The 23908-nt window shown below is 33.9% G+C and overlaps 3 protein-coding genes and 1 long non-coding RNA gene across 5 annotated transcripts; 2 read left to right on the top strand and 2 right to left on the bottom strand.

Annotated features, from left to right (window-relative positions):
- Positions 1–1117: 1117 nt before the first annotated feature.
- Positions 1118–2221, bottom strand: LOC134253787 (uncharacterized). The gene is made up of 3 exons (XR_009989171.1): positions 1955–2221; positions 1522–1764; positions 1118–1474 (listed from the first exon to the last, which is right to left on the bottom strand). It is a non-coding gene; the product is annotated as an uncharacterized LOC134253787 (long non-coding RNA).
- A 4766-nt stretch (positions 2222–6987) lies between these two features.
- Positions 6988–11391, bottom strand: LOC134253782 (uncharacterized). Its single transcript, XM_062736370.1, has 10 exons — positions 11229–11391; positions 10500–10662; positions 8799–9683; positions 8514–8700; positions 8314–8419; positions 8022–8159; positions 7836–7934; positions 7481–7572; positions 7271–7368; positions 6988–7149 (listed from the first exon to the last, which is right to left on the bottom strand). Exons 1-10 carry the CDS (start codon positions 11389–11391, stop codon positions 7131–7133), a joined length of 1950 nt encoding a protein of 649 aa, XP_062592354.1. The 3' UTR covers positions 6988–7130.
- Positions 11392–15733: 4342 nt separating this feature from the next.
- Positions 15734–19201, top strand: LOC134253774 (mucin-2-like). Its single transcript, XM_062736361.1, has 7 exons — positions 15734–16163; positions 16416–16605; positions 16732–16758; positions 16856–16959; positions 17105–17172; positions 17321–19060; positions 19192–19201. The coding sequence occupies exons 5-7, from the start codon at positions 17105–17107 to the stop codon at positions 19199–19201; spliced, it is 1818 nt and encodes a 605-aa protein (XP_062592345.1). The 5' UTR covers positions 15734–16163; positions 16416–16605; positions 16732–16758; positions 16856–16959.
- Positions 18957–23783, top strand: LOC134253781 (serine-rich adhesin for platelets-like). Of its 2 annotated transcripts, none has more exons than XM_062736368.1 (3): positions 18957–21291; positions 22920–23252; positions 23360–23783. In XM_062736368.1, the coding sequence occupies exons 1-3, from the start codon at positions 19239–19241 to the stop codon at positions 23680–23682; spliced, it is 2709 nt and encodes a 902-aa protein (XP_062592352.1). In that variant the 5' UTR covers positions 18957–19238; the 3' UTR covers positions 23683–23783. The 2 variants fall into 2 exon arrangements, with proteins under 2 accessions (XP_062592352.1, XP_062592351.1); XM_062736367.1 differs by having other exon boundaries at positions 22914–23252.
- The last annotated feature ends 125 nt before the right edge of the window (positions 23784–23908 follow it).

The raw sequence follows: 23908 nt of genomic DNA, 5'->3' as shown, positions 1-23908 counted from the left end.
CTAATAACCTAGCGCAATTGGTAACCATGGGAATTCCAATAGATTGTTGGAATACCTGGTCTTCAAAAACCACATAGATATTGTCAATCAGTAACTCAAGCATCTCTTTCATGTCAGCTTCAGAGTACTTGTGTGTGCAATAAAAATGTGTTTTAACAAAATAATTTTGCAAATGATCAATGACCAGGTAAGTAAATTTAAGAGTTCCGTTTTTATTTAAAAAGCAGCTGTCAATGATATAAAAAAAAATCCTGGTTCACACCACTTCTTGAATATATTGCTGCGCAGTGTGAATATTTTAGTGAAGAGTAACGAAAGAGGTTTGATTGAGCATTTTCTGGAACCTGCACTGTTTCTTTATTTGTGTCAATATATATAGGATAAATCAAATTCATTTTGACTCTGTGGAATATTAAAAACATTTAAAGCTAAAATATAATTTTGAAGAATTTCTTCCTTAGAAAGGGAAGTATGAGTATAAGTAAAATCAGCCGTACAAACGAATACAACGTTGTCACCTGCTTTGTCAGCAGGGACCAGTACGTACTGATCATGTAATTTTTCTAATTTTTTCCACTTCTGGATTATTGAACACAGAAATATAGACGATTTCCATATTGCCCATCAATCTTTCAATACGCGTGTTTAACATGGAACTGATGCATTTAATCCATTCTGAAAAAAATTCAACAATTCCACACTTTTACTTTGGCATTAACTTTTGGACGGTATGTGCTAGGACTTTATATCGAAGTAATGGCATGACTAAGAGTTCCTTAATTTGCAGACGTAATTCTATAAAATCTCAAAAGAGAGGGGATGTAACAGCAACCATTGGTCAGGTGTCTGTGGGCTAAAACGTGTTGCAAAAGGATTTTAAAGTTTTTTTTAAGATTATAGATTTATATAAGTCGGATTTTTGGGAGTTAATTTCTGGTCCAAAACTCTATGTCCGACTTATAGGCGAGCTATAAAATGAATGGTATTATATGAGGTCAGTCTATATGATATACGCTTATTAAATACAACCGACTTATAGGCGGACCGACTTATAGGCGAGTATATACGGTACATTGATTGTGATGCTACTTTTAAGGTATGCTTAAAATTATCACACAAGCCAATCCATTGATCATCTTCATGAATTCGAAAAATAAGACAGTTATTCCTTATATTTACATGCTTTGATTCCGCCAATCCACGGGCTCCAAGCCTGCTTCTCTCTAGGTGTTGTCCCGCCTTGCACGTGTTTTTTTTTTGGAACCGCGCCAAAACATTCATGAGGAAATCAATTACATTTACAATTGGTAATTTTATCTCGGACAAAGACATTGGAAATGTAAATATTATACAAATATGGACTCAATGTAGGTCAATATGCATTTATAATGACCCAGGATGACAGATATTGACCGAAGATACATGTAGTATATCGACCGAGGGCGCTAGCCCGAGGTCGATATACTTCATGTATCTGAGGTCAATATCTGTCTTCCTGGGTCATTATAAATGCATATTGACCGTGCATTGAGTCCATATTTATTATATTATATAAATAATAATTTCCCAATTTTTTTTAGTACAATGTATATCTTCCTTATGTTTACAGAGATAGTATTAACCATAAATAAGTTGAATGTAATTATGTTTCAGAATTCATTGAATATCACTCAGAGGAAATTGTTTCGGTAATAAATTTTAACCCATATCATAATAATAACGCAATATATCTATCTCCGAACAACACAGAATACTATAATACCCCTTCCCCCAGATTGAGAATCGCACTCGTTTACACTTGCAGAGGAAATGCACTCACAAATATAAATACCTATGTCTTCTAAGATAAGATACAATCTTACATGGCATGCTTGTCTTTATTTTCTTTAGCTCCGTAATCGCGTACACAGCGTCAAAACTCTGCTCGCCGAGTGCGTGGAAAAGTCAATTCAACCATGAAATGGTATGTGCTAAGTATTCCCGAAAAATGTTGACAGATATCCTTGTAATTGTTTTGTATTATCAGCCTCAGAGTTCTTCACTTTGTCTTTTAAATTTTTCTTACCTACAACTTGCGAACTTCCATGTTTGTCTAAAGCGAAAGTGAAAACGAGGCAGCTCGTGCGAGTCATTATTCGCTTTCAGCGGTCGTTATTAAAAAATAAGTACTTCGTATTGACCAATCAGATTATCGGATTTCACAAAGTTATATAATATAATGGAATATATGTTGGAAAGGATTAAAGTACATAAAAAATACCTCTTACTTGCATTTGAAAGTTTGAAAAAATATCAGGAGACACATAAACAAGGTTTTATTGTATAAAACAGGCACGTAGCATCGTTTTTGAAAGTGGGGGGGCCAACCTGAGAAAATTTTTTTTACTTACCTGAATAAGTTGACAAGCAAAAAAAAAAAAAAAAAAAAAAAAAAAAAAAACCGGAAAATTTTAAATTTGCCCAAAATGCAAAATCCGATTTCGTGGGGGTGGGGGTGGGGGGGGGGGGGGGGGGGTAGTGGCCAATTTTTTCAAAGCTAATTCACTTCCAATTTTTTCTCTACAATTCCTTCATATCACTATACTATGGTAAAAGGTGGGGGGGCCAGCCTTCCTCTCAATGAACATTTACTATAGTAAAAGTACTGTTGGACAAAAAAGTGGGGGGGGGGGGGCAGGCCCCCCTGGCCCCCCCTGTTGCTACGTCCCTGTAAAAAAAGGAGGGGGTCAAATTTCTATGGGGGTCATTTTTCAACGTGTGTGGAGTCATAGAATTACTGGTCTGGAATGTTTTTCTACAGTCGAAAAATGACCCCACTTGTCGTAGGATATTGACCCGGGGTCTTTTTTCTACGTAGAAAAATGACCCCCTGGTCAATATTCTACGGGGGTCACTTTTCGTCGTTACACAATCCACTACAATTGGTTCCTTCAAAAATTGTATAAACTCTCAGAAAACACCCACCCCGTCATTTTTTACTTTTGGTGATCGTTACTGGAGTGTAATTCATACTAGATTAAGACACAATTGTGTTCTAAATAAAGACTTATTTAGGTGTAATATTATTGACAGTCCACTGTGTACTTGCGGAAAAATGGAAGATGCATATCATTTCTTTTTTTCTTGTGTGAACTACACTGCCCCAAGAAACGATTTGTTCAATGCTATTTTTAGAATGATAAATTTACGTATTGTAGACACTCATGTTCTATTATGGGGAGATAATTCGATCAGTGTTTCTGAAAATGAAAGTTTATTTTTAAATGTGCAATTGTTTATTAAGAGATCTGGTCGTTTTTGAGTAATGCTTTTAGATTTGTATGCCCATACTACATTAACGAGGCTAGGGGGTGGCAGCCATTTTTAGACTATTTCAATCTCCTTTAAAAGGAGAGCTCCATATAAAGATATACAAAATGATAAAATTTTAAAACTAAAATATATGAATTTTTTCATTGCCAAATGATAGTTGACAGCTAAATATACCATATCTTAAAAAATAAGTTAAATCTGGTGGTTAATTTAAGATTAAATTTTTGACCCGCCAGCCTCCTTAATTCAATTCTGTATATGCATTGCCTATGTTAAATAATTTTATTGACCTTTGGTTCCTGTGTAAATTAATTTTGAACAATGTACTTTGTGTTACAAATTGTTTTAAAGGAGAGGACGTTCTAAGTTTTTAAGAACTTGTGTCCAATCCTTTTGTTATAACATCAAAACAATAAAATATGTTCAAACCAAACCAACTAAATAATAAATCGTTATAGGCTACTAACTTTTTAGCCCACTATTAACCATAATTATGCTCGTCATGGTATATGTTGCACAGGAAAATACAAACAAATAGGATGAAAAAAGTAAGTCAATCTTCCTTTATCATTACTTTTAACTCAAAAAGCATGTTATATATGACTAGAAACAGGTTATATTCACTTGGACAACTTGTGAATGATATCCGATCCCTATTATCAAATGCTTCTTAGTTGAATACTTTTTCATGTGTTCATGTTCAAGACATTAAATTAAAATTTATTAAAAAACATCATTGAGAATATATCTTGGTCCACTGTTTTAACGGATCTCTCCCACGAAATTTTTGTGACATGCATTTGAAGTTATACATTTCATTCAACCCTTTGTTATTTTGAATTTTACATTTTGAAGAGAATCCATCCAGATCTCTTCGTGAACATGTTTTTTTTCTCTCATTTTGTAGCTAGATTCAAATAAAAATATTCTGTTCATGACTTAACAAGAGGCCCAGAGGCCGCATCGCTCACCTGAGCAACAAGTTATATAAAAGCAAAAATCAGTTCAATTTAGAAAGTTTAAATATAAAAGTGGGTTAGGGGGAGGGAGTTTAATCAAAGTTAATTCTATACTTCCTACGGATGCTATTAAATTAATATGATAGATATATTGACTTGACTGTTATTAAGATAAAAATTTCTATTGATTTAGCCTTTATATTCCTTTGTATAACTATGATCCACATAAATGGCTCCTCTATGCTTCTGGTTGGTCATGATTTGAACCAAGTTAAATCTGCATTACCTTTTTGATGCTTTTATGTTGACGATCAACCATGGCTTTGTTGTTCTTGCGATGAATTTTAACAATTTTTTTTTAATGTATTCCTACGTAAAACCTTGATCACCTATTGTGATCCCACTCTACAACCGGAGGTTATGATTTGAACAAATTTGAAATCTACACAACCCGAGGATGCTCCCATAGAAATATGAACAATTACAGCTTTGCTGTTCTTAAGAAGAATTTTAAAGATTTTTTCTTTGTAATCCTTCTTAAAACCTTGATCACCCATCATGGCCCCACCTTTGCCTAAGAGGTCATGATTTGATTCATACACTACCTGAGGATGCTTTCAAAAAATTTGACTAATCATGGTTTAATGTTCTTGAGAAGAATATTTTTAAAAAATTTTTATATGTGTTCCTTTGTTTACATTTGATTCCCAATTGTGGCCCCACCCAACATCATGGGGTCATGATTTTAACATACTTGAATCTACACTACCAGAGGATGCTTCCACATAATTACTTGTATGATTTATCACGGCTTTGCTGTTCTTGAGAAGATTTTTAAAGATTTTCCCCATGTACTCCTATGTTTAACTTTGATACCCCTCTGTGGCCCCATCCTAACCCCTGGGGTCATGATTTGAGCAAGCTTTAATCTACACTACCAGAGGATACTTCCAAACAACTATGACCAATCATGGCTTTGCTGGTCTTGAGAAGATTTTTCCTGTGTACTCCTATGTTTAACTTTGATCCCCATTGTGGCCCCACCCTACCCCTGGGGGTCATGATCCGATCAAATTTGAATCTACACTATCTGAGGATGCTTTGACATGAGTTTCATCTTTCCTGGCCCAGTGGTTCTTGAAAAGAAGATTTTTAAAAGATACAATTAATATTTCATTAATTCATAATTATCTTCCCTTTGAAGAAGGCGTGGCCATTCATTTGAACGAACTTGAATCCCCTTTACCCAAGGATACTTTGTGGCAAGTTTGGTTGAAATTAGCCCAGTAGTTCTTGAGAAGATGAAAATGTGAAAAGTTTACAACCACAACAACGACGACAGACAACGTACAAATTTTGATCAGAAAAGCTCACTTCGGCTCAAGTGAGCTATAAACTAAAACACCATCTATGAACATTTCAATTCAAGCATGGAAGATTAAAAATATATACATATATATATATTTGTAAGCTCTTCCACTTTTTTAACAGATTTTAGTTCGTTTCTTGTCACCTTCAGAAACCTTAGGTGTGTCTTTGAAAACTTGAAAAAATGCGACAAGTGAAATAAGTGAGCTCCCTAGATGTAAGATCATATGTTTCACGTATATCAACGTTCGATGTAAATTTGGCAATGCTGTAGTATAAAGTTTGAGTTTATCATTTGAATTTGAATATATATATATATATATATATATATATATATATATATATATATATATATATATATATATATATATATATATATATATATATGTATATATATTTGTAAGCTCTTACACTTTTTTAACAGAATCAGCAAATCATCAGATTATCTGTAATGTGTTGAGCTAATGGTTACAAACATGGAGGCAATCAAGTTGATTTCAAATTTATTTCATTACATATACATGATTTCAGTACAGGAATAAACAGCAATATATACTAGTAATTATATAATTATATGAAATATATAGAGACAACAAAGAGTATTCAAAGTCAAAAGTCCATTAAACAATACAAAATAGGAGCAGAGCAAACACAGACCTCCAAAACATCAGAGGTGGGATCGGATGCCATGGAGGCGTGAGCATCCCCTGCCGACAGGTCACAACCGTCGTTTGCTCCTTGTCTGGATTGGGAAATAACGGGAAAATCCGTCGACAATTCAGTGTGTAAACAATGGCCTAACAATAAGTATGAAAAACCTCAGTCAGCATTTGACTTAATGATCAATGCAATTGTATTTGCTGACAAGGCCAATGTATCGACAATAGAGACTGCCCATATTCTTGTTTAGAAACTTGTTTGTCAATAACTTACCTCGTTTTAAAAAAATTCATACATAGAACATGCTCTGTAGTAGATTCGTGGAATTAACTGTACAAGAGCGAAAGAAGAACAACACTGACTTTAAAACTAAAATCCACTTTCATAATGAAAAAAAAAATTCTGGTATTTTTTTTTGTTTCCGTTTCCAACAAATACATATATCTTTTGTAACAATAACGTCCTAATTAAGGGGGGGGGGTTAAAGTGAGGGAACAGTTTTAAAAGTATGACATTTTACAGGTAAAAAAAACTGGAATCAAAGCAATTTTCAACATTAACTTTGATTTTTACTAAGATGGGGAAAAGTCCCGCAGATATAATTGACATGTGAAGAAAACAAAACAATCATTGAATTTAAAAAAAAAAATTGCACCAATGTGAAATCTGGTTTTAAATAAAAACAAATACAGCACACAGTTGATCTTTATATACACAAATGTACCTGTACTATAATATGAAACATCTCTGTATTATTGTTCGATTCTTACATATCTCTTCTTGTCACACAGAATTTTATCTTCCCTCCCTCTGTAGTCTCTCTGATATCTTTTAGAATTCCATGCTTTGGCTGTAAATATGCAGATAAAGATTAAAATAATTTATAAAATAAGTATTCTATTCATTATCTAACAAATGTAACACGGGCACAAAAGAACTCGAGGGGGGGGTCAAGGGCGGGGGTTACTCACTCATCTAAGCTAGCAGTTTCTGGGGGAAACTCTTTGGACCCTAGTAGCCAATAGGTGTGTACACTTCCCTTGAAAGTATTGTGCAAATCGACATCTACCTGAAAGACATGTAAAAATCAAGTTAAAAATAAATATACATATACACCCAAACACTTCAATAATACCATACCCCCTTCTCTCTCTGTCTCTCTCTCTCTCTCTCTCTCTCACCTGCACAAATTCATCAAAGCGCTCCTCAATGGTGAAATCATCGATTGCATTGAGGATATCCCGGGTTGTCTCGCTGATGTGAACTTTGTTTGCTAAAAATATTATTATACGAAACTGCAAAACATTGTTTAATTTAACATTTTATTTAGGCAAATTTATAACATTCAATTAATTTGAAAATTCTTTTTAATTACCATTCTAAATTTGATAAAATTCGAGATCTGGCACAGAATGTTAGATAGCAAAAGATTCTTTATTTTTCTTAAAACAATCGTATAGAGTAAAACAATCGGTAGGGTGAATTCATTTTAAGTTGCCCTGTTGATATGATATACTACTAGTTAAAATAAAATACCCATTCCCAAAGACTCCATCTTGGATGCTGTGTTGACGGTGTCTCCGAACAAACAGTACCTCGGCATCTTTGTCCCCACTACACCAGCAACAACAGGACCTAGTTGTAATATTAATCCTTAATTAAAAACATCCAAATGAATTTTATAGATTTGAATGCAACAATTACTTAATGCGATTAAATTACCAGTATGACAGCCGGTTCTCAGACTAAAAGTCATGCCAGGTACATGCGGTATTTCAAGGTCTCTTACAGATCGTACCAAATCAAGAGCCATTATTCCAATCTCTGCAGCATGGCGCTTGCCGTTTTGTCGAGGTACACCTGTTTGTTTTTACATGTTTGTGTTAAATTTATGCTGTCCATTGTATTTTTTTCTTACACAAACGTCTTTTATTTTGAATTTTGTCTTTATTCTTCAAAGGATTTTTAATCATGAGTTTAATCATATAAGAAATTCATGATGTTTGAATCTTACCGGAAACAACCATGTAGGCGTCACCTATTGTTTCCACCTTGTAAACGTCATAGAGTTCTATCTTTTTGTCAAAGCACAGGTAGAGGTTGTTCAGCATGTCAACAACCTTAAAGATAGAAGATGAATTCCTTAAGAATGTACAATGAGTAGGTTACACCCACCCATCCACAGAGAGAGAGAAAGAGAGAGAGAGAGAGGACCTGGTATGGAGAGCTGGAGGCAGCTATTTTGGTGAAACCGACGATGTCACTGAAGAAGATCGTGGCTTCGGAGTAGTGTTCAGCCTCTATGAGTTCATTGTTCTTCAGACGTTCTGCCACAGACTTTGGTAACATCTGATAAAGCAACGTGTCCGTTCTTTTCTTTTCCTTGTTCAATGCCTTTGTTCTGTAATGCATAAACAAATAATAGTGTCGTATCATTTGTCCTAACTATTACTGATATGCCATGATGAAATCGTTTAATAATAGAAAATGAAGTTTTACCTATTTGCAATTGAGAGTGAGTAGCTTTGAATCTGTACGGTTAGTTTAAACACTCCCAGAATTACCAAAGGACAGATAACCATGACAACGCCAAAGATACAACTGATTGAGATAATAACCTCCAGGTCCTCTTGTTCGCGTAGAGACAGCTGATAATCAATTTTCTCTGCCAGTCTTTTCTGAGTTTCTCTGATTGTCTCCTGATAATAAGTCATATTTTCAAACCAATAGTTGGCGGTCTCTAGGGACGGGTTCAGCTTGACGCTCTTGTTAGATCTTATCATCAGTCTCATTTTGGTGATTGGGGTCAGTAGTTTGGCCTTACTTCTGAGTTGTTCCTCATATATCTCATATGCCAATTCTGAATAGCGTTTGCAAGATTGAAAGGTAATGTTTGAATTTATTTGAGCTTCTAGGAAAAGAAGATAATCTTCTTTGGTTTCAAAACCCCCTCTTGCAAAGTATGTAATTCCCATGCCCCTTTCACGTCCGATGTATTCACTGGCGACGATAATCTCTTGATATGCCACCAGCGTCTTCCATACTGCTCCAGTCCGGGACTCCGATACTATCTCGTATAACCACGATATAAAAATCTCTATCACACTGGTGTAGAACTCCATTTCCTGCTTCGAAGTTCGGTTTTGTTGATCTAGCTGGTATCGATGGCGATTGAGGTACACCAAGAACTTATCTTTTGAATAAAATTCTGGTCGTCTGTTGCCCAGTCTACCGGGCCATTGGGACATGTTGGCCAGCGCTGCATCAGTATCAGGGTACCTACGTAACAGGTACTCTTTAGTGTCCTTACCAATGGCTCCAACATAGAGGGCGCTCATATCGCGCTCTCGCTGTATGTAACGCATCATTTGACCAAGCTCCACACTGAAAAAAATTAGTATCGACGTTTGAATTACTGAGTATACTGAGATCACAGTTTTATTTTCAAGAGATGATATCAGCTAAGGTGTGAAAAAAGCGAGGGTCTAGTGAGAGGGTCTAGTGAAAGGTGAGTTACTTTATTTTCTCAAAAAGTGATCTCAATTTAATTTTAGTATATAGAATAAACCCCTCCTGAAAATGTAGATTGGAAAGGATAGTGGTTAAGAATACTTTTTGTAAAGATTTGACTGGGGTTGTCAGTGCTTTTTTTTAATAATTGAATGGATTATAGCTTATTTTAATAAGCAATCTGACTGCTAGATATTCATGGATTATGGAAAAGACTTTATTTTCATTGTTTTGGGCCTCAGGAATCGGATAATGAAATTATACGTTTTTATTAACAATAACTCTGGGACGATCTATGCTAAATTTCAAATAGTTAAACCATGCTCAACAAAGAAAAGAAGAGAAATCCGAACATTATAGCCAACGAAAAGATGTCGACCAAGCGCAAATATCAGGTAGGAAACCTGAGTTATTCATGTTACATAAATCAGTTTTTTAATTTCGTATTTATGATTTAGGACGCAATGTAATCAGAATCAATCTACCCTTGTTTTGTCGTGTCGATTTTGCTGCATCGACATGCTTCAGCTGAACCATTAATCGGGGACAACTGACTTAAAAGGAATTGCGATTCTAGTGGGTTTTCGAGAAAAAAAAACACAAAATCGTTTCAAATGATATAATTTTTCATTTTATCACAAATAAAAAAGTTTCATATTTGCTATTTTGTCCAAAAAATGCAAGTCTTACGAGAAGAAGAGAGATGTCCTTATTCCGGTAGCCTCGTTGTAGTTTCTGACGACTGAAATGAAAACATTTCCCATCATGCCCACGAGGATTCCCATTGGTAGAAGGACGATAATCAACATCTTTATCAACTGCTTCCGCTTCCCGGCATTCGTGATTGGGTTGTCTGTAGGGCAAAATTCACTTTTTTAAAACTACGAAATAGAATTTCTCTTGAAAGATAACTATCTAAATTTTCCTTTTTTTAATCAGAATTCGATTAATTGAACGGAATTACATAGGAGATTACTTTGCCTGCTGCCCATATTCACTTATGTGAATAAAATTTTGTATAAATAAAAAAAAAAAATAGTAATAAGTTCGATCTTTATAATTAAAAAAAATACACCAAAAAGAATTTTCTCAATCATGGAAGAACTGTAAAAATTAAGTTTGGTTAATAATTAAAAAAAAGAAGTGACAAAAACGCATTACATTTTAATGAGTATGATTAAATAAGTGAGTGCATCTTTATTTCTCTCTTACAAGTTAAGGCCATTCTTAATCATAAAAGCACAAAAATGAGAAATTAAATTAATATACATTGGGTAATTCATTGTTATTGATCTGAATGGGCTTTTAAAACACGCAAGTAGATGCCTTTTTTACGATGATCGAGGCCTTTTGCCTTCCTGAATGAATACCGCCCTGTTGGAATGGCTGAGTTTTTGAATATTGACTTTCTAGACATACCTCTGCACATGGCTTCGCAGCTGTTTCCAGCTTGAGGCAGACTCAGCATGTCGCTGATTATAGTGTTGAGTTGAGACTGCGTCATTGAGCCCATAGAGCTATTCAGGGATAAATTCGTCTTGGACGCTGGTCGGATCTGGGATTTCTTCTTAAAGAATACCATGATCACTAAAAATCAAAATACACTATGTAAGTTCTTGACTCTTTATTCAAAATAAAACAACAAACTGCATAAAACTTAAAATAATTATTGATTTGAAAATTGTAATCTTATTTATTCTGGTTTTTCAGTGGTGAATGACTTATATTTGTAATTTGAAGGGATTGCTATGATTGGGAATTTACTTGATAAAGGAGGCGAAATTTCTGTTGATTGGGGACTTTCTTTAAAATATTCTGTCATTATTATAAGAAGATAATGAAATTATTCTCTGTTATGTCAAGAGAGTTTGATACCTTGAGCACTTCTTGATATTTTGTTTTATAAGCAAATTAGACCAATGTCACTTTACTTGATTTCAACGCCAAATTGAATGCGATCCTTCAACTTCTTTAAAGATTTTTATTTATTAATTCATTTTGCTGATAATAAGATTAATTAAATACGTTTGAATGTTGTTGTTTGTTTTCAAGTCTAATTAATACATAAAAAATATCAAAATTTCAATAGGTTCGTACATATGTGCTCCTCCTTAATCTAGACAATAATAGGTATGGCGTATTTGCACTTTTTTTTTTATCCCTTTACATCAATGATGTAAATAGGTTTGAACCAGTTTTCAGTTTCGAATATTTACCTTAACTTACTAAAAAAGAAAAAAAGAAACACATAATATAGACTTTATATTAACTTCATCAACACCAATATGTCATTTCTCCGTATCATTTTATAACCATAAATAAAAATCATAAAATCTTATTGTCATCTTGTTTTCATGATTCCGATTCCCTTTCATTTACAGCAAAATGAATGTTTCTTCATATTCCCACGTAAATCTAACCAAATTTCGGGGAAGTATCACCGGAGAAAATAAGTGTCAAACTTTCCGGCAACAATAAAACATAAAAATGCTAACGATGGAATAGCACTTTATTATAAACTTAGGTCGGTAGGGTGAATTCTGGAAATCCAAAAATTGCACCCGAACAACCCGAAGCCTAGGAGTTAACTGATTAACAATGATTCGTGTAACATATAAATAATAAAATATAACAATGGCAATTAGCACAATTCTGAGCATGAGTGACAGATGGCTTAGATGGAATAACTCATGACATGTTAAAATCGCTGCTTTTCATTTCCGGAAATATGCATAGCATTTCCGATATTTTTTAATTTCATTTCCGACATTTTTTGTTTTCATTTCCGACATAATTTTGTTTTCATTTCCGGAATTTACCTGTGCGGCAATTCAATGTTTTCTAAGTAAGTGAAAATGGAATTTTAAAAGTATTTATTACAAAATATTGATAAAAAACCATCTACACATGTATGCATACATGTAGCACTAAGTCAAGGTAAAAGAGTTCTATGAGCATAAACTTTTTCACCACATCTAATGTGCACTTAATTAAATGTGACTGACAGCACCACGTTTATGTGCAGGTCATTGATAAATTTACAAAACTCAGATATTGGATTTCAATGATTTATTTATGGGTGTTTTTTTTTTTTATTTTTTAAAAGTAAAGTCTTCATATTTGTTACTAAAAGTACTACAATTTGAAAAATGTCGGAAATGAAAACAAAAAAATGTCGGAAATGAAAAATAAAAAATGTCGGTAATGAAAAGTTGATAATTACAAAAAATTCCGGAAATGAAATGCAGCCGTTAAATAAATTGATTAAATAATTAATTTTCAGATTCGGAGTTACATAGTAATTAGCATAATTAAAGTTTTTCATGTTGTTTAAAGTAATTACAGTAAATTAAGAGTATATTTTAAAGTCAGCTAAAACATGTCACTAAAATTGTTTTTATAAAAAATCACACCGTGATAGAAGATAAAAAAAATTACATGTTCAATATTTATTGCTTTCCTTTCCAAATATATGAACTTTGTAATTAAATACCGAAAAGACGTACATGTGTAATATTAGGGAAAAAAATGAGAGGGAGGTCTGCTTTAGAAATGCATTATCGAGAATCAATATCTTTTTTCATGATAATTTTTTTCCCCATTACATTTTTATAATAATTAAATTAAATCATTTATTGTATATAATTTTATTTCAATTACAGTTATATTTCACATCCTACCTTTATTGGAAGATACCAGGTCTGTCTTGTCTTCTGCCGCTGGGTGCCAGGTATGTGCTTCGTCTTATCTTATCGTATCTTTTTTTTTTTTTTAAAGATTTGTTGTTTTCCTTATACCAAGAAAATGGCAGACATGTGTGCTTTATCTCACATTTCCGGAATGTTGCAAAAGTCTAACTATTGGTTGATGCTAGACTGAAAATATCTTGCGGTGGTCCAACTACAAAGTAATATTGTTATAGTAACGCGTCCATTTTAAATTATCAACTTATGACATCACAGATCGATTTTAATTTGTAAATCTCTATCTACGATCTAGGTTTAACTTGTAATTAATTATCACCTCATGTTATTACATCATTTACAGCTGAAATTAGTTATTCTACTTAATGTGATAATCTAATACCCTAGGAAATTTTCAACGTACTATAGAAATTATAGAAACGTAATCTGTTCAGATAAAACCAATTTGGAAATAAGTTTCACAATATATAATGAGAAATTCTGATGGAAAAGAAGTGAATTCTAAGGAACTATGGGAGGGATCTTCTATTTTTTTTCATGACCAATGAGTCATATATATTTTATATAATAGTATATTTTTAGTTCATCTGATTAACTTACGTGAGCTACAGCTATCTAGTATAAGCAACCAGCCAACGTTTATAAACAGCATCAACAAGCAAATGATTTATTCAATATTATAACTAGCATTGAAATACTTTGAAATCAGCAAAACAGTTGAAATTTTACCAGGTTATTTTCGCCGAATATTATTTCGCCCTTTCACAGTTGCAACAAGTTTGTCCCGTTTTAAATTCGCACAATTGAAGTTCTGATAAGGAATTACAATGTGTTCTGTGAATTCGACCCTTTTAAATTCGCCAATAAGCGAGGAAGACAAAAGGTAAAATTTTCCCTGTACACAGTAATCTGCACTAAAAAAGAAAAGAAAATGAGTAAATTGTTCAAAATATGACTTAAATAATTATAATGTATATATATGTATATGACGGTTTTTAAAAAGTGTGTTAAATTCATTGCTTTTGGACTCATTTATCTACTGGCATTGATCTACTTATAAAAAGGGAAATATTGCATGATTCAGCAAGCACAGGAAACATTCAAATAAAAAAAAACCAAAAAACAAAACCATTTAAATCAGCAAACAAGGGATTGTAAAAAAAAAAAAAAAAAACCTGTCTCACAAATGTAACCTCGACTGTTTTCTATAGTGTTGATTATACGTCGTGTGACGTTTTCAACATTTTCAACTTCTATTTGAATCAATGAACCCATATTAAACAATTTATTGTGAGAAGTGGAGAAAAAATTTAATTAATGGTACCTCTACCCATAGGGTTTGAAGGGGTTGGTTTAAATTATCAAAGTTTAAACAATATTTTGAAAATATCTTTATTCCTGGACACATAACTGTAAAATTATTGATTTTATTGTTATATCCATTGACTCTTTTACCAATATTGCGAAATTCCTGTCACCAGAGTCAGGTGGTTCCTAGTGTGAGGACAGAGCTTAAGTAACTTCATGTAGTATTTCACTTGTCTTGCCTAGCTGCATAAAGTGGTGAAAAGTCATTCGTTTTATAATGTAATATATAATTTTTGTTTGTATGTAAATCATTTTTATTAAATTGGACTGATAAAAATCTTAAATACTGTATCTTGTAAATTTATACAGTGGAATTTGAGTACAAAATATAGCAGGTTTCAACCATTATAAAATACGATGGACACTTTATAAAACCATGGAATATATACAAAAACATTAATTGCACGAAAACAAACAGTATTATGATTGCACAACTGTATAACATGACACAAAATAGTTTTCAACTATTGATTTTCTACCTAAATGTCAGAGAAATATCACAATCAGATATCTTTAATGTTTAAATATGTGTCTTTAGATATCTATTGATTCAAAGATCTATGTATTGATTTACAAGCACTCGAATTATTTTGTCTCACCATTCAAAATAATCTTCAAAACAAAAGAATATTCCATTTAAATTTATCATTTGAATGCATTGCATAACTTACGCCAATGCATTGAATTTTAAATCTTTGAGATTTTTCTGACACAAAAAGTGTACTTCCGTTAAAGATTGATTGATTGTTTAGGATTCAATTTTTTGATATGTGTATGCAGCTCAATTGCTTGTGAGGAACCGGCTGAGAATTCGATATTGTCCATTATTTCCACAGAATTCTGCATAACAATGTCACGGGAATGGTTTTATCCTCCAAAAATACCGAAAAGTAATGGTTACGAAGTGTCTAGGCCAGACAATAAAGGTAAAAGATTGGCGATACTGGAATCGATTGTAGAATCCCAAACATCACCTTGGAATTCTGAAGTAATTCCAGGAGTGGAAAGACGTCTTGGATCTCCAAGGGAACATGACAACAAAAATGACTCGGAATCGGACTCTGAAATTAATTTTGGGAAGGATACGTATCTCGGCAAATCATCAAAGCGAGACATCGGAGAGAGCGTGTTCTTTGACCCTGCTGGGGGTTCGTTCCACTTCGATGATTTTGGAAGCCAAAATAGCTTGCATGGAGAAACGTCTGCAGAATCTGGAGAATGGATTGATAAGATTCTCGGGGGTACCTTCAAAAGAAACTATCTAGACCGCCATTCCTTCAGAGTAAGTACATTTATTATAAAGTGTTCATGATATTGTATATGTTCATGAGTTTGCATTTTAAATTCCAAAAAAAAAATTCTTTAAACATTGTTTGAAATACATAGACAATCATTTAAATGTTACATTAGATTGTCACACAATAAAATATTAAAACTTCTTTCCAAGAGATTCTTTAATTATACCAGGTGCTTGAAACATTTTTATTTTTCTAAAATCTTTCTTTTTTTTTCCTCTTTCTTTACATCTGACCAGGCAAGTCTGCGTTTAAATACGAAATCTCCCATAAGACATATAGAGTTTCGACCGGAAAGTGACCGAGATTCCACAAGTTCCTACGAACCAAGAACAAGCACATTGCTTAGGACTGTATTGCTTATTCTGGGAGGCATTGCTTTAATATGTCTGGTGGTTTCTCCAATTATTGTGTTCATCATTGTGCAAGGTAAATCAACCCTTACACTATTGTTCGCTGGTAAATTTATATTTTATAATTAAAAAATAAAATCACTTGGCTTAATCTAAGAAAAAGTTTTGCAAGAGGATAACATTTATTTTTAATTCATTTCAGATGACGACACAACGTTTAAAACATACTGTAAGTGATAGATAAATGACCATATGGATATATTACTTATTGCCTGTCCTACACCTCATATATATATGTTGAAATTGTATTAATGTTTTATATGCAGATGTTGCCGACAGTGAAATAACCGTTAATCAATCGTACGTTGAGCAGTTTAAAAGTCCAGACTCCAAAGAGTTTAAAAACTTTAGCGCAATCTTTTGCACAGAGGTGGGTTCTTCAAATATGTTGAATGAATATTGATCTTAACATAGATACTCAATTATAATGGCATTTTTTCATATCTTTATCTGCATGCTTTTTTATTTTAAAATGATTATATCTCCTTTAACCCGAATATATCATGAATGTTTAGATGAAGAATGTAATACAAGAAACAAATATATCGCAGGTGTATAGAGACTGCAATGTCAAGGAATTAAAGTAAGTGCCAATATTATTCTCAAGATCTCAAGGATCGATCAAGGCATAGCAGCTTAATTTAATAGTACATTTTACTTGAAATGATGTTGATTTTTTAAATGAAAAAAGTATGTTAAAAAACTTTCATATTAATTAATTTGTTTTACAGAAATGGAAGTGTTATTGTCTTTTTTCAAATGGTTTTTACCACCGAAAAAATTCTAACCAGTAAAATAATCGTAGATTTCATAATGAACGGAAGTTCTTATCAAAAAAGTAGCTCGTCAATACAAATTGATATTATCATTGACTCTTTGAAAGTTTCTGTTATTGAAACAAAAACATTTGATAAAAAGAGTGACCCTTACGAACAATCCATAATTACAACATCATCACCTACAAGCACACAGTCAACATTTACGATCAATATAACTGTCAACCAGTCCAATTTTACAACTGATTTTTCAAATACATCCACGACAGTCGTGGAATCTTCCACTGTTGAATTCACAAATGTCACCGGACCCACAGAACAATCAACAAGTGCCACTCTACCACAGTCGCAAAGTACAACGAATGTTTTGACTTCTTCTGATTCCTCCACAGAGAATTTAAAGTCGAGTTCAGAAAGTTCTTCCACAGAAACATCCACGCCTCCATCTACAACATCCATGCCTCTATCTACAACATCCACGCCTCCATCCACAACATCCATGCCTCCAATTACAACATCAACACCTCCATCTATAACACCCTCGCTTCCATCTATAACATCCACGCCTCCATCTTCAACATCCACGCCTCCATCTTCGAAATCCACACTTCCATCTTCAACATCCACGCCTCCATCTACAGCATCCACGCCTCCATCTATAACATCCACGCCTCCATCTATAACATCCATGCCTCCATCTTCAACATCCACACCTTCATCTACAACATCCACGCCTCCATCTACAGCATCCACGCCTCCATCTATAACATCCACGCCTCCATCTTCAACATCCACGCCTCAATCTACAGAATCCACGCCTCCATCTACAGAAATAACTGTTGTAGACCTGACATCTACTGTGTCAACAAATTTTACAATGGAATTTTCAAAATTTTCCACAAAAGCGTCGGAATCTACCACCTTTAATTCTACAAATGCCACTAGAAGCATAGAACAATCAACGAGTGCCACCGAATCGATTGTGCAACACACAACGAATGTTTTCAGTTCTTCTGACTCCTCCACAAGAATTTTAGAGTCGAGTACAGAAAGTTCATCCACAGAGACAACAAATCCCTTCACAACGAAATCTATAATTCAAAACCTTACATCTACCGATCAATCGAATTTCACAACGGAATTCTCAAATGCATCCACAACAGGCATTGAATCTACCACTGCTGAATCCACTAATGTTACTGAGCTCATAGAACAATCAACAAGTACCGGTGTGCCACCGTCGCAAAGTACAACGAATCTTTTTATTCCTTCTGATTCTTCCACGGATATTTTAGAGTCGACTACAGAAAGTTCTTCCACAGAAACATCAACACCTCCATCTACACAGACTGTTGCAGATTTGACATCTAATATCTCAACAAATTTTACAATTGAGTTTTCAAAATCAACAACAGAGCAATCAACAAGTACCACTGTACCATTGTCGCAAAGTACAACGAATGTTTTTGGCTCCTCTGTTTCCTCCACAGAAATTTTAGAGTCGAGTACAGAAAGTTCTTCCTTGGAAACCTCAACACCAGCATTTACACAAACAATATTCGTGAACCTAACATCAACCGACCAAACAATGGAAATCTCCAAAGAATCCACAACAACCGTGGAATCAACCACTTTTAATGCCACAAATACCACAAGAACAACAGAGCAATCATTAAGTACCAATGTACCACTGTCGCAAAGTACAACATTTAATTTTAATTCCTCTGATTCTTCCGCGGGGGTTTTAGAGACGAGTACAGAAAGTTATTCCACAGAAACGTCAACACCAGCATCTACACAAACAACCTTTGTAAACCTATCTTCAGACCAAACTAATTTTACAGGTCAATTATCAAATACATCAACAACAGCCATGGAATATACGACTTTTAGAACCACAAAAGCACCAGAAATCATAAAACAATCGACGACTGCATCAGAATCATTGAAGCACAGTACAACAAATATTTTAATTTCTTCTGACTCCTCGACAAGGATTTTAGAGTCGAGTACAGAAAGTTCGTCCACAGCAACAACAAAACCCTTCACAACAAAATCAATATTTGAAAACCTTACATCTACCGATCAATCGAATCCCACAACGGAATTCTCAAATGCATCCACAACAGGCATTGAATCTACCACTGCTGAATCCACTAATGTCACCGAGCTCATAGAACAATCAACAAGTACCGGTGTGCCACCGTCGCAAAGTACAACGAATCTTTTTATTCCTTCTGATTCTTCCACGGAGATTTTAGAGTCGACTACAGAAAGTTCTTTCACAGAAACATCAACACCTCCATCTACACAGACTGTTGCAGATTTGACATCTAATATCTCAACAAATTTTACGATTGAGTTTTCAAAATCAACAACAGAGCAATCAACAAGTACCACTGTACCATTGTCGCAAAGTACAACGAATGTTTTGGGTTCCTCTGTTTCCTCCACAGAAATTTTAGAGTCGAGTACAGAAAGTTCTTCCTTGGAAACCTCAACACCAGCATCTACACAAACAATATTCGTAAACCTAACATCAACCGACCAAACAATGGAAATCTCCAATGAATCCACAACAACCATAGAATGGACCACTTTAAATACCACAAATGCCACTAGAACAATAGATGCATCAACATATAACAATGTACCATTGTCTCAAAGTACAACAGTTGATTTTAATTCCACTGATTCTTCCACAGGGATTTTAGAGATGAGTACAGAAAGTTCTTCAACAGAAATTTCAACACCAACATCTACACAAACAACCTTTGAAAACATAATATTATCTTCCAACCAAACTAATTTTACAGGTCAATTATCAAATACATCAACAACAGTCTTAGAATATACGACTTTTAAAACCAGAAAGGCAACAGAAGTCATAGAACAATCAACGACTGCAACAGAATCATTAACACATAGTTCAACAAATGTTTTAATTTCGTCTGATTCCTCTTCAGGGACTTTGGAGACAGGTACAGAAAGTTCTTCCACAGAAACAGCAAATTCAGATATGACAACAAATCAAATGTTTCAATCGTCTACAGAGTCTTCTACAAAACAAACCACTTCATTTTCAACAGAAATGGTCGATTCAACACCAAGCATGTCAACAACATCAACTGCTAACGAAATAAGTCTCGAAACTACTACACAGACTGATATATCAATATCACCATCTATAGAGATAATTAATTCGTCATCCACTGTGCCTACAGAATCTGCTGTTTTAAAAACAACTACCGAACCGACCCCCAAATTAACAACAATGAAGATAACATCAACAACTTCAGAAGTTATGGATAAGGAATCTACCACTCAAGAAGAAATATATTCGTCGACAACGAGTTCAACACCGGTAATAAAAACATGGCCCTCAACAGATAAATATAATTCATTTTCTACAGGAATGTTTGATTCCACGTCAAGCGAGACAACAACAATTTCTGCTATTATGCAAACAACCCAAGAAATGACCAAGAAACTTACAACATCGACATTAACAACGACAGAAGTTCAGCTGTCAACATTATCAGATACAATTACAGAGGTAACCAACACATCAGAGGGCATACAAACCACAGTGTTTATACAAACACCTTCAAACTCATCAGCAACATTAAATACGACAGATTACCCATGGTCATCAGAACCAACAAGCACAGAGTTACAAAATAATTCTGAGAGTTCAACAACTTCTCCATTTACGGCAACACTGGAGGACAATTCTTCAGCTACAAATTCATCAACAATATCTACAGTGTCGTCCTCTACAAATATGTCGACAGTGTTAACTATTATGCAAGTAACAACAGTTCATGAAGAAGAAAGTGCAGACTCTTCAAATATGGTCACACCAACAGCTCAAGTGCAGGGTACTGTGACTACGACTACAACTGAAGTAAATTCGCCAGAAACAGGTAACAGATATTTTCATCAAAGAAAGCAATACAAATAAAATAACATTTCAACACTATTCTTATGGATATGTGCAAAATATTTAGAAATAAGAAAAATATTTCATAGTTCACTGCAATTAATTGATATATTCACAAACTTCAGACACTTTGAATTTGGAAATATATAGATTTTCACTGATGTTTTTTTGTATGGTTTAGCAACTGTCTAAAATTATCTCAGAGTTGTGTTATTTAAAAATTTGAGTGTCTTTATCACTTACATGAGAGAAGAAACCAAATAATTTTACAGATACAACGTACACTATAAAACACCTTCTTTATGTGTGTATCCCATTTAAAATAACCTCTGATGATGCTTTTCTGATTGTCAAGAAAGCTTTGATTGATGTACCACCCATCCTCCAAGTGAAAAATTTTAGTTGTTCTTCGAGCATCGTACTGAGATTGCATTCTACGGTTCTGTCATAATCATAAAGATTGAGGATTTAAACCATTTTTATGCCTTCATAATCGAATACTCGTGGGATATACTTTTTTCGGTCCATTTGCTCACTATTTATCATTCCACAAAAATTTTACCTTGTCGATCCAAATTTTTGAGTAGGTAAAGCTATCATGATTCCTTTTATACATCACAGGCCAGGCACGTAGCAACAGGGGGGACTTTTTTTTCCAAATATTACTTTTAATATTGGAAATGTTCATTGAAAGGCTGGTTGCCCCCCCCCCCCCCCACAACATACTGCAGGTAATTGATATCAGGGAAAATTAGTATTGAAAACCAAAAAATTGGTACTGAAAGAAGTTGGCCTTTTTTTGCTTGTCAACTTTTTTTTTCTCTGGCTGCCCCCCCCTCCCCCACACACTTTCAAAAACGATGCTATGTGGTTGCAGGCGTATTCCTTTTGACCTTCTTCGGGTATCTACAAAACTGACAACTTGATCTTGACCTCGAAGTTTAACCTAATTTTGACAAAAATACCAAAAATTTAACCTTGACCATCACTTTTAAACTTTTTGCGCTGCTACTTTAATACTTCATAAAAAGTGACAGATCTTGTATTAAAGATGAATATTTTGACCTTGACCATAAGTTTAAAATATCAATTAAGTACTTTGATTCCTGCGACAAGATATGCCTTTTGGATATCACCAATTCTGTTCCTTGGAGATTGACCTACTCTTGAAAAACTAAAATCTTGATCATAACTTTTGAACAGTTTGTGCGAGAGCTTTTACATTTTATGTGTTGATATTTTAAAACAAGGTCCACCTGAGTACCATAAATGTTTACCTTTTCATCTTAACCTTGGTGTTTGGTTTTGTTTTTAGATACATTTATTGTAAATTAATCTTGGTCAGGTCTTTTGAGTGGATAGTATTTGAGCTTTTATGTTTCAAAAATATATATTCATTGAGACAAGTCCTTTGTTTGGGCAACAACATTTGAAATTTTGCGACCTTGGACATTTGAGAAACTTCCACCTTTGCTATTACATGTAGCTATCATACGTACGGGAGGGATTTCTTTAAATAGTTTCATTTAACTTTTTTTCTTTAAGTTTAAATATAATTAAAGTCTCATATGAACTGAAAAGTATAATTTTATTTGGTTTTTTTAGCTTCAGGGAGAGATAATACTCTAAATCTTCTAGCTGGGATGGAGTACACCGGAATTCCGCTCTGCAATATTTCTGTGCAAAACGTCACATGGTTCACGTTTGAGTTTTCCCTTGACTCCAGGAAAGTTGGAATACTACATAAAAATTTCTCTGAATCGTTAGATTCCATTAGTCCATTTGTTTCATATTTTGATCAGAATTCAGAAACAGTGGCAGTGAAATTAAACGTTTCTTTGGAAAACATTAATATCAGTCTGTGTTATACAAGGAGAATATATGTTTGCAAGCTTGATCATGAAAATGGAACACATTCAGTGGGTGGTGAAATATTCATAGCAGGTAACGAATCCCTTTATAAAATAAATTGAGCTCGTTTTTGTTATTATTCAGTAAAATATCTACTAAGTACTAAGTATTTCTTTAACTGAATCCTTTTTCATTTTTAGCACCAATGCACAGTGTTGTCATAGACGACAGAATATCCTACAACACAGGAGATGAAATCGAAATTAACTGTACGTCGCGCTCTGGAAAAGATGCTTACAAAGTGAGCATCGAAGCACATTTACAAGGGAATGAAACACGTGTATATCCCGATGCGACTGAATATGGTGATTTAGATAACGATTGTACAGTTCTTTTGGTTTGGACATTCTCGCTTGCATATTATGCAGTACCTGAAATTTCAAATGCAACAATAAAATGTATATTAACGAATACCATCCTAAACGACAAACGCATGGATGAAAAGAATATAACAGTTACATAACAAATAAAAACATCATGTATTGGATTGAAATCTTAAGTATTTATTGTACAAATCCACTATTCTCTCTCTCTCTCTCTCTCCCTGATTGCACATTTTTTATACCGCACCAGCAGATTTTCTCTAGCTTCAGTTTGAATTTCAGAAGGGTATACAATTGAACACACACACACACACCCTACACACACACACACACACATATATATATATATATATATATATATATATA

This window comes from Saccostrea cucullata, unplaced genomic scaffold (genome assembly GCF_032062105.1).
Source record: "Saccostrea cucullata isolate Sc308-1 unplaced genomic scaffold, CSIRO_AGI_Scuc_v1 ctg112, whole genome shotgun sequence".
NCBI classification, from domain to species: domain Eukaryota; kingdom Metazoa; phylum Mollusca; class Bivalvia; order Ostreida; family Ostreidae; genus Saccostrea; species Saccostrea cuccullata.
Note: the sequence above shows the minus strand (reverse complement) of the source record. Positions and strands in the feature narration are given on the sequence as shown.

Coding starts and splice junctions, on each gene's coding strand:
- LOC134253782 (XM_062736370.1), bottom strand. CDS start 11,391: ATGGTATTCTTTAAGAAGAAATCCCAGATCCGACCAGCGTCCAAGACG. Junction 10,663..11,228: donor CTGCGAAGCCATGTGCAGAG/GTATGTCTAGAA, acceptor TTTGCCCTACAG/ACAACCCAATCACGAATGCC. Junction 7,369..7,480: donor GCTTTGATGAATTTGTGCAG/GTGAGAGAGAGA, acceptor CATGTCTTTCAG/GTAGATGTCGATTTGCACAA.
- LOC134253774 (XM_062736361.1), top strand. CDS start 17,105: ATGAAGAATGTAATACAAGAAACAAATATATCGCAGGTGTATAGAGAC. Junction 17,173..17,320: donor TGCAATGTCAAGGAATTAAA/GTAAGTGCCAAT, acceptor TTTGTTTTACAG/AAATGGAAGTGTTATTGTCT.
- LOC134253781 (XM_062736367.1), top strand. CDS start 19,239: ATGGAATATACGACTTTTAGAACCACAAAAGCACCAGAAATCATAAAA. Junction 21,292..22,913: donor AGTAAATTCGCCAGAAACAG/GTAACAGATATT, acceptor TGGTTTTTTTAG/CTTCAGGGAGAGATAATACT. Junction 23,253..23,359: donor TGGTGAAATATTCATAGCAG/GTAACGAATCCC, acceptor TTTCATTTTTAG/CACCAATGCACAGTGTTGTC.